A 13,187-nucleotide genomic window follows, 5' to 3' on the forward strand; every position below is an offset into this window, starting at 1 on the left:
AAATATTCAATAATGTTTTTATTTTGGGGATGAGGGTATCTTTGGAACTATTTCACTGGGTTTGTCCCAAATAAAGCCACTACTATAACTCGTTTTTGTTGTAAACAGGCTGTGGAAAGATTAAACAAGTGCCCCTACAATATAGGTTTCCAGCAATAGTACTCTGAAGGAAGCTGAAAGCCTGGAAACGGAAACTGCTGAGTCAGCTGACAGTGAAGGTTGAGAGCAGAGGCTGCCATTCTGTGCTTCAACAACCAGGTCCTGTGTACCAGTACTTACTTATCAGCTTGGATTAACAAATCAGTTAGGAGTTTTACAACCACAGGGAGGAAATCCCAGGAGAACCAACAGAGAAAACAGTGTTCCTATAGTGGAGGGCTAGGAAAATGGAGGAATGAACCATAGCCAACAATGTGGTTTTCCAGGCCTTAGTTTTCTATACTGAAAAGTAAGAGAAACCCCAAGAGAAAGGATCTAAAATCCATCCCTCATCACCTTGACTTTCACAGTGTGGCTTTTCCAGCTCAGTTTTCTAAAGCTAATAAGCCCAGACAGGTCACAAAATACCAGCAATTGTCTTTTCCAAGCCCTCTGACTTGATGTCCTCATCAAGAAGTTTAACTTCAAGTATTTTCATAACAGTCTCCAGGAATCACCCAGTATGTAGGCTATCTTGTACTTTTTGATCGAACTGTTTTGTAGTCAGACCATGAAGTGTTTTATGTTGTCAACTTCTTAAATAGTTTGAATTAGTAGTTTCTATCTATTGATAGGATTTGGGTGTCTGAATACAAGCATGTTCATTTTCCTGATGTACATACAAAATGAGCCCTATGGTCAAAACTAGCTGAACATTCCTTATTGGAAACACCTGAAGTATTTTAGGCTTTCACTTCTCCCCCATCCCCATCCAGATTTTGTGGCACTTGTATGTGGGGTATGTGTATGTAAAGAAATGAAGTATCAGGCTGGGCATGATGATGCATATCTTAATTCCAGCGCTCAGGAGGTAGAGACAGGTGGACCTCTGAGCTTGAGGCCAGCCAAGGTTATGTAGTGAGACCCTGCCTCAAAAATAAATAAATAAATAAATAAATAAATAAATAAATAAATAAATAAAGGAAAACAAAAGGAAAAAAAGAGAGAGAAAGAAAGAAATGAGTTATGTTGAGGATGAGACCCAGGTTTATAATAAATTTGTTTCATACATTGTTTTAAATCCTAAAGTAATGCCACATAATATCTTTAATGATACGGAGCACACAAATTTCACTATGTTTTTAAAGTTGCACATATTTATTTAGAGTGTGTGTATGTGTGTGTGTGTGTGGGTGTGGGTGTGTGCATGTGCGTGCAATGTGGTGGTCACTGACAACATGCAGGAACTGCTTGCTTCTTTCACCATGTGGACACTAGAGACTAAACTGAGGTCATCAAGCTTTACAGCAAGTGCCCTTATGGAGCTATCTTGGTGATTCTAAACATTTCATTTTGTAGTGTCATGTTGTAATTTAAATTTTAAAAAACTTTTCTGATATCCAGATTTCAAATGTTGGATGCTAATAAGCCTATTCCATCCTAAACCCATAGGCATCCACAGTCCTGAAGCAGTGATGATGAACAAAGACGTTCCAAATAACTGAGTGCTTGCCAAAGGCACTTCTTAGTAACTATCTTGTCCAGTGTTTCTCCATATTGGTAAACAGACTATTTGGTTCAGAAGCACCCAGTCCTACCCCTCATTTATTAAAGGGGACCAGAGATACTTAGTGAATCTTAAGCATACATAGGGTTTGAGAAATAAGACTCTAGCATCCCTGGACAGAACTCTTGGAATGAAGGAGTTGGATATCATCAACTGTCAGTACACTGTCAGTAAAAGGTTTGTGAAAGACTACTCTCAAGTATCTCATCTCAAAGACAAAAACACAGATGATATAACTCTCAGCCAATTTGGAAAGTTCCAAGAAAACCAAATAGACCAGGTAAGGTGGCACATGCCTAGGAGCAGAGGCAGGTCAATGAACTGAATTCAAGGCCAGCCGATCTACGGTAGCAAGTTCAAGGCCAGGTAGAGCTATGTAGTTAGAAAATGTCTCAAAATAAACAAACAAATACATACATAAATAAATAAAAATAAAAGTAAATAAACAAAAACAAGAGACCTAGGCAGAACATTCCTTTAAAATTCACCCATTGAAGACAGTGTTACATTACATAAAGTGAGTGATACAGTTTATGATTTCTACCTACAGGCTGAATGAAGGCAGCTAAATCCTTTGTCAAATACTATTTCTAATAATAAGCAGTTTGTTGGTATATATTATTATCACGAAAATAAAATGCTAGTATTTGAGTAAGGCTTTTCTAACAAATCCTCAGAACAGAACACCTTTACTGCTTCCTAGAAACTGAGTTCCAATAAAAACCTTCCATGAGCTGACAATAGGCTGGCTATGAGCCCCAAAGATAAACCTTTTAGGATTACAGATAAGATACCAATAGCCCCTTAACTTACGGTATTTTTTTAAGCAGCAAATGGGACCTTATGAATTAAGCACCCAAGGTTCCTTTTCCCAAACCACACAAGGTCAATAAAGTGAAGCAGCTACATAGGACTGTCCAGCAGAGGCGGCGCCTTTACTTTCTATCCCAACAGAAGCAAACTCTTAGCCAAATTCAAACAACCTGAAATAACTCACCATCATAATAAAACTTGACACCCTCTGGGAGAGGCTCATATGGTGGAGCAAAGACAGGCCCTTTATGTTCTAAAAATTTCCACTTGATGCCTTCAGGATAGCGTTCTTCCTCCCACCTTTCAAAGACAAGGCACAAAATTATTAAGTGATCCCTTTATGTAATAAAAAAATTCTTACCTATCAAATGCAAAATAATTAATCAACTGATGGTACTCATTCAAAGGCTGGATAAGAATAACCTGCTTCTTACTGAAAAGACAATTTCAAGTTTGATGAAAGAATGTGGTAACTATTTCATTTAACAGTTTCAGTACAAAGATAGTAGGTATAAAGACCATCATTCAAAAGCCCAGCAATAACTAGTGAATATGAAAATGGGGATAACTGTTCTACCATGGTACTCTAACAATATGCCACAGTGGTATATGCAAAGGAGGCATTAATATACTGATGAAATGCAGGTGAAAGTTTAGGAAAAATTACAAAACACAGTCAGGCAGGATGTCACACGCCTATAGTCCCAGCACTCGGAAGGCAGATACAAGCAGAACTCGAGTTGTAGGACAGACTGATCTACATTTCTAGTTCTAGGACAGCCAAGGCTATATAGAAAGACCTTGTCTTAAGAAAACAAAACAATCAAACAAAAAAGTTCAAATGTAACAAGTGGATTGAAATAGTTTAACTGAGGCACACTGAGTTTAAGGAACTTAAATACATCCAGCTAGCTAGCAAACACTTGCAAAATTCTAAATAAACTGCAGGTTAAATAATTTTTTGAAACGCTTTTATTTAAAAGAAAATCAAAGCCAGGCAGTGGTGGCACACGACTTTAATCACAGCATTTGGGAGGCAGAGGCAGGCAAATCTATGTGAGTTCGAGGCCAGCTTGGTCTACAGAGCAAATTCCAGGACTGGCTCCATAGCTACAGAGAAACCTTGTATCGAAAAACATAGATAGATAGATGATAGATAGCTAGATAGCTAGATAGCTAGATAGATAAAAACCAAGAAAATCAAACACACAGAAAAACTATGGATAAAATAATTAACTGGATATATACAAAGAACTATTAAAATATATTACATTTCTATTTTGACTAATAAAGTTAGTTGTGGATAAATATACAATACTTTAGCTATTATCCTTATAAAAGTGATCTTCTAATACATAGTTACAACATATATTATCAGATCTAACGAAGTCGATAATTTTCTAGTGTCATTCTTATATTTAGTATGATTATAAATTTATCAATGAGATCCAAAGTATGTTACAGGTCAAGATCTACTGGAAGATCATGCACTACATTTGGCAGCTGTTTCTAATACCTCCTTTACACAGATTTATCTTACCATCCTCACAGTTTGAAAAGAAATCAGCTAGATAGATGGCATCTGACATACAGATTACTTTAAAACTCAGATTCCATCTTTACTGCTACCTCCAAACAAGAAGAATTTCATGGACGCCTATTCTGGTTTGAGGACTTTGTTTTATTTTCCTGAGACAAGGTTTCTCTGTGTAGCTCTGGCTGTCCTAGAACTTTCTCTGTAGACCAGGATGGCCTCAAACTCAGAGATCTGCCTGTCTCTGCCTCTAAGGAGCTGGGATTAAAGGCGTGTGCTGTGTGCCACCACTGCCTGGTTTGTTCTGCTACTATTTAATTCCAAATCCAACATTTTTATAAGAAACACGAATCCCATCAAGTTGTAATAATACTGTTATATAAAACTGCAGTCAACATATATTGTCAAGTAATTTTCAACAAGACTTAGGACCACCCAATGGTTAGATGACAGATTCTAAACACTGGAGTTTGCAAAGAGGACAAAATAACAAAAGTTAACACAAAATGAACCAAGAAATTAAAATTCTAAATATAAGAGTTAAAACGCATTTGGACATCTAGGAGAAAATAAAGGTAAACAGCTTCACAACATTGGGTTTAGCAGTGATTTCTTGGACATAATACCAAAAGTAACAACTATAAAATCATACATAAGTTGGGCGACATCAAAAGTAAAAATATCTGTGGATCAAAAGGCAACCCACAATGAAAGAAAATATCTGAAAGCTGGGAATGCAATAAAAGGTTAATATGAATACACAAAGAACTCCTTGTTGGGTCTAATGGCATGGGTCTACAGTCCCAGTAACTCCCAGTAACTTGAAAGGCTGAGGGAAAATGAAAATTTGAGCCAGGAATCCAAGGTCGGCTGGGGGCAACCACAAGGGAGGCTGACTCTTCTCTCTCCCCCACAATCAAATTTGCATTTATTTACCTTGTGTCTATGAATATTTTTGCTTACATGCATGTATGTGCACCATGTGTGCCCGTTGGATTCCCTGAAAATAGGGTTACAGACATCATTATGTGAGTGCTAGGAATCAAACCCGGGTCCTTTGAAACAGTAACCACTGAGCCTTCTCTCCAGCCCAGGAGGCCAATTCTTTTTTTCTTTTTTCTTTTTTTGGTTTTTTGAGACAGGGTTTCTCTGCAGCTTTTTTAGAGCCTGTCCTGGAACTAGCTCTTGTAGACCAGGCTGGCCTCGAACTCACAGAGATCCGCCTGCCTCTGCCTCCCGAGTGCTGGGATTAAAGGCGTGCGCCACCACCGCCTGGCCAGGAGGCCAATTCTTAAACAAAGAAACAAATGCTGGGTAGTAGTAGTAGAAATGCCTCCAGAGTATACAAGGATTCTAACTTCTATTTCTGTCCCACTAACATTTTTTGGTCCCAATCTTAATATGTCTCATTGCAGCTTTGTAATAGTGTAAAGTAGTATCTCATTACAACTTTAAGTTGACAAATTTTATGTACATTTTAAATATACATTCACATGACATTACAAGTAAGTATTTAAGAATGGAGCTAGAAAACATCATTTTGAGTAAGGCAACCCAGACCTAGTAAGACAATTATCATATGTATTCACTCCTAAGTGGTTTTTAAACATAAAGCAAAGAAAAACAACCTACAAATCACAATCTCAGAGAACCTAGACAACAAAGATGACCCTAAGAGAGACATACATGGATCTAATCTATATGGGAAGTAGAAAAAGACTAGATCTCCTGAGTAAATTGGGAGCATGGGGATCATGAAAGAGGGTTGAAGAGGAGAGGAGAGAAAGGGAGGGGAGCAGAGAAAAATGTCTTAACTCAATAAAGTCAATAAAAAATATACTGTATAAAAAACAAGTATTTAAATAATACTTTTTTAAAGTGAAGATTCTTATAAAGTCTAAGATCTAAAAGGAACAATAAAGTCCTCCTATAACCAACTTTACAGACAAGAAAATACTCTACTAGCTGATGACAAAAGCCTGGATGCAGGAAAATATCTAATCCCCAAACCGACTACTCTCCAATTCAGAGAAAAAGTGTACGAGTATGTGAAAGCTTCTTAAAGTGGCTTAAATATGTTGTAACAGTCACAGTGTAATTGTGGAGAGGTTCAGAACACCATGTATCCCTTATATTCCTGTCACCAACTCTATTGTTTCAAAATTAAGACTCCAAATCATTTCTTACAATTCCTCCAAATTCAATATGGTTTTTCTTCTGGACCTATGACAACTTATCATAAGCAAATTAAGAGATTCAATAAAAGCCAGGTGGTGGTGGCGCACACCTTTATAATCCCAGCACTCGAAAGGCAGGGTCTCTGAGTTTTAGGCCACCTGGTCTACAGAGCCAGTTTTAGGACAACCAGAACTGTTACACAGAGAAACCGTGTTTTCAAAAAAAGGGGGGGGGGGCAGGGGGGAGCGACAGAGAAAGATTCAATAATTCCCTGAAGAAAAAACTTCAGTTTAACCAGAAAAATGGAGCGTATCCTCCAATATATTATAATGCATTATTAGAGCGACATATATTACTGTTCAAATAAAATTACTGTCTTTGAACAACACCCCACACACATTCCACCAACTAAGAAATGTATGTGTTCAAAATGTCTCCTCGATTGAGTGTTGGCTTCAAGTTAAGAAGCAATTTTATTAAAAGAAAAAAAAGTTTGCTCGGAAAAAAAAAGTGCAGCAGTGCAGAAAGGAATCTAAAGTAGGAAAGTAGGAGCACATGCTGTCTAGTCAAGGTCTCCAGATGTGAACAAGATTCTCACAACAAAAATTTATGACCTATAAAAATTCAGAGATTAAAACCCAACACTATAGATTTCTAAAAGCTATCTACTAGAATGAAGGGAAGATTAGATGTGAGAAGAATATCAACAATCCATATTCATTAAGTTTTTTTTTTCTTTTTTATTTAATCATTATCACTGACATGACCCACGAGTCCTGGTCTTTTAATACTAATTCCTTTACAATATTATATTCCTAACTTCTTTTAGCACTTTCCTTGAAACACCATTTAAATTCCAACCTAGCACTAGTGATGAACTGGCCAGTTTCAAGTCTTTTGGTAAAGAATCAGTTGTTTAAAATTAATTTGGCTCTTGTTTTGGTTTTGTCTTTAAAGATGGCCAGTTGATTTGACAATTTTTTTAGCACTACGGATTTATGCATGCTTTTCTTTTTCTTTAAAGACTTACTTTTGTTTTATGTATGTGAGTGCCTGCACGTATGTATGTATGTATGTATGTATGTATGTATGTATATTATATACAATATACAGGCAGTGCACAGAGGGCAGTTACAGAAGGTGATGAGCTACCATGTAAAAAGCTAATTGGGTCCTTTGAAAGAGAAGCAGGTGTTCGGGAACACTGAGCCATCTCTTTAGATAGGCCTTTGCAAAGTTTTCTTAAATCTGAGTGAAACTTGGTTCTACGAGGTCAGTCCAGAGACAAAAGTGTACTTAACCCAACACAGAGCAGAACCCTATGCAGTTCTAGCAGCTTACACTATGCCACTGGACAGTGTTTGAGACAAACACATACAAATTGAAAAAAGCATGCATAATCTACAGCAAAAAAACTGTCCATTTCCAAACCAACTATCTTAAGAGGCTAGCTAGTTCCCCTCTGAACCAAAATAAAAAAAAAAGTTTTGATCTCTTAGAATTAATGTATGGCCAGAAGGGGAAGACTTGATTACCAAAAAAAGTACAGCCAACTACAACAAACCTGGCTCTACAATCCTGTTGCTCTCAGATGTAGCATAGACTCCTAAATAGAACCTCAAGTCTGCACTGAGGATATAGCTTTCTAAGCTGACAGTTCTTGCACAGAAGAGTAGGAAAATGAAAGCTGCTATACCCAACTGGCCCTTTAAGATACAAAAATATTTTGTCTGGAGTAAACCCTATAGATTAACTCTAGAGTACCCAGGACAAAAACTAATTTACAGAGTCTCATTATTAATCTGCCTGTTCTTCCAGATTATAGTTTAACTATTGGTATGACTGGCCCTGCTGAAGTTATTCTGTCTGTTTACCTGTCTTCAGTCCTTAATCTGCCTGTTTTGACATGCTACTGCAATAATAGCAATAATAGCATCAGTTTCAGGCTTTTGTCCAGTTTCATCAACAAATTTTGAATAGAAGGAACTTGTACCATACCCTACCAGAACTTAATATTCACAGCAGGGAGGACCATGCTGCACACTCCTTGACCAACAACTTTAAGTAGAAAATAATCCTGCTTATTATCAACAACTGAATCATCTGTTTGATCTAACAGAAGTATATCAGGTTGAAAGCAGAGTGCATTGTTTTTTATTCTGTGATAACTAAGAAATGAATATGATTGACCAGGACTAAGAAATTATAAGTTCACCTTGAGACATAAAGCGACAAAAAAAACTTCACCACTGAACTTAATTTGCAGCTAACTCAAATAGTTTCACAGATCTGGCTGCCAAGTAGGAGAATGGTTTTCCTGCTTCACATCACCAATGATAAATCTGACTTGAATGGAAACTCTATGGTGAATCCTCGAGTATGATGTTAGTGGAAATTATCATTCATTCAAGTGACTTGTAGGTTTCCTAAGGACAGGACAGACATTGTTCCTGGTGACTTTTATAATTTGATTACCAAGGAAGAAACACCAACTACTATAAACAAACTTTATGGGCAAAGATTAAGCTCTGTACCTGGCCTTATCCCTGGAAGTTGTTTTTTATTGACTATTCTATCTTACTCTAACAACTTCCTGATTTTTTTTGGAACCATCTCTTCCAGTTTTCAGTAGTCCATGTGGTTTAGACATGTGTTGAATCTTGTGCTAGACATGTTAGTCCAACCTCATCAATCAGCAAAGTCCTTCTTGCCTCTAGTGACTGGTTCAGGAATGGATGCATGATTCAAGTTTGTTCTAGGCGGTTTACTCACTTGTGGAGAAGTTCTCCTTACATAGATGCTTAAGCTTTGTGGGAGAAAAACTCAAACCAACAGGGCCTACTATATTGAATGAGCCAGACAGAAAATGAAGCCAGTGCAGAGGAACAGAGCCAAAAGAGTAAAAACACTTGAGTTCCGATGACAACATTTATGCCCCCTGGATCCAACTGTGCCTGAAGCTAGTGGTATATCCTCTGGACTTTGCAGTTATGTGAACCAATAAATACCCTTTTTGTTAAAAAAAAAAAAAAATTTAATGTTTGGCAACACTTGATAAGGACTTCAATCTCTAAAAGTAACACTGGAACAGTAAAGCCTACACACGGCCCCTAATTATATACACACAGGGTAAGATTCTATCTACATTGGAACCCACAAAAGAAGCACAGAGGCCAAAGGGAGTTCCTAATAACAAGGAAATCCAGTCTACATTTCCTGAGTACCCACCAGAGAAATCCAATAGACTGGTGATTACTCACTTAACCATCCTCATGATTCCTAATAACTAATTCACATAATCACTTATTTTAAAGATTGTTTTACCAAAAGCCATAAATGGCACACACTTTTAATCCCAGCCCTGGGAGGCAGATGCAGCCTGTGATATATACTCTGTCTCAAAACCAAAAAGGAGTTGGGGCATAAAAGTGTATCACTATTCTGAGAACAAACTCTAGGAAAGATCAATAAATAAAAAACGAAATAAAAGTCTAAAAGAAAAACAACAACAACAAAAGACACATACATCATTTTGTTTTCTAATTCAGGTCCCTAGAAAGGCTAGAGTTCACAAACTCTGTCATCTTTCTTTTATATACTCCCCTTTTAATTCCTAAGATCACATCAAAATGCCATCATTGAGTATGGGAACACATTTCTGTTCTACTGTTCTCTACCACTTGGGCACTGTTACTGCCTATTCCTAGAGGTGATGGGGACATTACTTTTCTAAAGAATCAAAGTCAGAGAGTAAATATAATTGAGTCTGGAAGCTACAAGTCAAACTGTGAGTGAAGGTTATTCCACAGATTAAAAGAATGGGAAAAAGAAACATTTTTTTTCCTGACTGGATCATTTGAAAATTTTCAACAAAAATATAAATTAAACATTACTAGTATAATAGTTAAGTAAATAAACATAACGATATACAGCTATTTCAAAATTCTCAAAAGTAGAAAATAAAAGTTAACTACACCCACAAAAACACAGGCAGTAGATAATCTTATACAGCTAAACTCGAAGGGAAACTCTCTCTCTCTACCCCCCATTACCAACAAAACAACAGGAATTAATAATATTGGTCATTGATATTCCTCAATATCAATGAAATCAATTTTCCAATAAAAAAAAGACACAGGCCAATTAATGGATACAAGAACAGTATCCATCATTCTACGCACCTCAACATTAAATACAGGAATTACCTCAGAGTAAAGGATTGGGGAACGATTTTCCAATCAAATAGACCTAAGAAGCATGCTGGTGCAGCTATCCTAAATCTAAAAAAAAAAGAAAAAAGAAAAAAAGAAAAGAAAGAAAAAGACTTCTAACCAAAATTAATCAAAAGAGGTGAAGAAGGTCATTTCATATTCAAAGGAAATATCCATCAAGATGATATCTCAATTTTGAACATCTATATCACAAATGTAAGGGCACCCACATTTGTAAAAGAAACACTGCTAAAGCTTAAATCACACGGAGAACCCCATGCAATTAATAATGGGAGATTTTTAACACCCCACTCTCACCAATGGACAGATCGTCCAGACAGAAACAAAACAGAGAAATAATGGAACTAACAGATATCTATACAGAACATTTCATCTAAACACACACACATACACACAAAACCATCTTCTCAGCACCACATGGAACTTCTCCAAAACTGACCATATACTAGGTCATAAAGAAAGTCTAATAAAAGAAAAAATTCAAATAATATCCTTATCAGACCCCCATGAATTAAAACTGGATTTCAACAACAATAGAAAGCCTGCAAACTCGTGGAAACTGAATAACACTCTACTGAGTTACCACTGGGACAAGGAAGAAATAAAGCTAAAGACTTCCTAGACTTCAATGAAAATGAACGCACAACATACCCAAACTTATAGGACACAATGAAAGGGGTGCTAAGAGAGAAAAGTTCATAGCACTAAGTACCTTCATGAAGAATTTGGAGAGATCTCATAAAAGCGACTTAGCAGCACACCTGAAAGCTCTAGAACAAAAAAGAAGCAGACACACCTAAGAGGAGCAGACAACAAGAAAATAAACTGAGGACTGAAATCAATAAAACAGAAACTCTATAATACAAAGAATTCTCTATAATACAAAGAATCAATGAAACAAAGTGTTAATTCTTCGAGAATTTCAACAAAATAAACCCATATCCAAACTGACTAAAAGGGAGAGAGAGAATATCCAAATCAACAAAATCAGAAATGAAAAGAGAGCTATAACAACAGACTCAAAGGAAATCCAGAGAATCATTAGGTCATGAAAAACTGAAAAACTGTACTCCACAAAATTGGAAAATATAAAAGAAATGGACAATTTTCTTGATTGATACCACTTGACAAAATTAAATCAAGATCAGATAAAATTTAAATAGACCTAAGAAAATAGAAGCAGTCATTATCCAAGTCTCCCAATTAAAAAAAAAAAAAAAAAAAAAAAAAAAAAAACAAGCTCAGGGCCAGATGGTTTTAGTGCAGAATTCTACCTGATTTTCAAAGAAGTAATACCAATACTCCTCAAACTATTCTACAAAATAGAAACAGAAGGAACACTGCAAAATTCAAAATTCAATTTATGAGATCACAGTCACCCTGATAGTCAAACCACACAAAGATCAACATAGAAAGAGAATTACAGATCAATTTCCCTATGGACACAGGTGGAAAAGTACTCAAGAAAATACTGGCAATGTGAATCCAAGAACACATCAAAAAGATCATCCACCATGACCAAGTAGACTTCATCACAGAGATGTAGGGATGGTTCAACATACAAAAATCTATCAATGTAATTTACCACATTAACAAACTAAAAGGAACTAGTTCTCTCCTTCTACCATATGAGTTCCGGGAATCAAACTCAGCTGATCAGACTTGGCTACAAGCAAGTGCCTTTAACCAATGAGCATTCTCACCAGCCTAAAAATTTCAGTTAAAAAGTTTATGGGACAATACGATGGCTCAGTATGTAAAGGTGTTTTTTACATAAGCCTAGCAATTTGAGTTTGATCTCCAGCAGCTACACAAAGGGGAAAGGAGAATACCAATTCCAAAAGTTGGCCTCTAACCATCACACATACTCTGTGACACATACTCAACCCACATACATATTTTTTTTAATTTATTTACTAATTAATTAATCTTATATAGCCCTTTTTTTAATCTATTTTTTAAAAACTGTTGCAGGTATGCATGTGGGGAGATGTGATCATATGTGTGTACATCCGTGGGACTGCGGGTACTTGTGTATACAAGAGGTAAATGTCAGATATCTTCCTCATTACTGTGTATCTTATTTTTTAAACAGGTTGTCTAACTAAACATGGCCTGCAAACACCAAGAATTTGCCCATCTTTGTATCCTCAGTACTGGGATTACAGATGTATCCTTCCATGCTCAGCTTTTTACAAAGGTGCTGGGGATCTAAACTCAGGTTCTCATGCTTGTGCCGCAAGCAATTAATTTATCAACTGATCTATATTTGCCCAGCATAAACATTTTCATTTCTGATGTTTTAAATTAATAATTTCATTATGGTTCTGGTTGTATTTTGCTCCAAATGATCTTCACTTTTCTACAATTACACAAACATCCATCAAGATATTCTTGTGGAGGTTTCCTAAGAGACAGCATTCCAAATATGATTTATCATAATAAACACATTTCTAATAGCAATAAGGACACAAGAAAGTATGATGATAATTCTCAGCACAAAGATAGATAGGCAGGCTTAGCCTAATTAAACATTATAGAGGGTAGCATGCACTGAAATATTACATCACTAATAGGGATAATATGTAAGGAACGAATTAACGCATTTGTGCCTTCCTCCTTTGCTGAATATCTTTTTATACATAGGCTACTTCTAAAATCCATTCTATTCAATGAGAAGAAACTAGTTGAGATCCACTAGGTTTAGAGCTAAGAAATTACTTCA

The 13,187-nt window shown here is 36.3% G+C and overlaps 1 protein-coding gene across 1 annotated transcript in view; it reads right to left on the reverse strand.

Annotated features, from left to right (window-relative positions):
* The window catches only part of Top1 (DNA topoisomerase I), an 81,103-nt gene that overhangs the window by 25,760 nt on the left and 42,156 nt on the right, over positions 1-13,187 (reverse strand). The window contains exon 9 of the mRNA XM_038330092.1: positions 2,703-2,818. Coding sequence (XP_038186020.1) covers positions 2,703-2,818 — 116 coding nt within the window. The remainder of the gene's footprint in view (positions 1-2,702; positions 2,819-13,187) is intronic.

Source organism: Arvicola amphibius, chromosome 5 (genome assembly GCF_903992535.2).
Source record: "Arvicola amphibius chromosome 5, mArvAmp1.2, whole genome shotgun sequence".
Lineage (NCBI taxonomy): Eukaryota > Metazoa > Chordata > Mammalia > Rodentia > Cricetidae > Arvicola > Arvicola amphibius.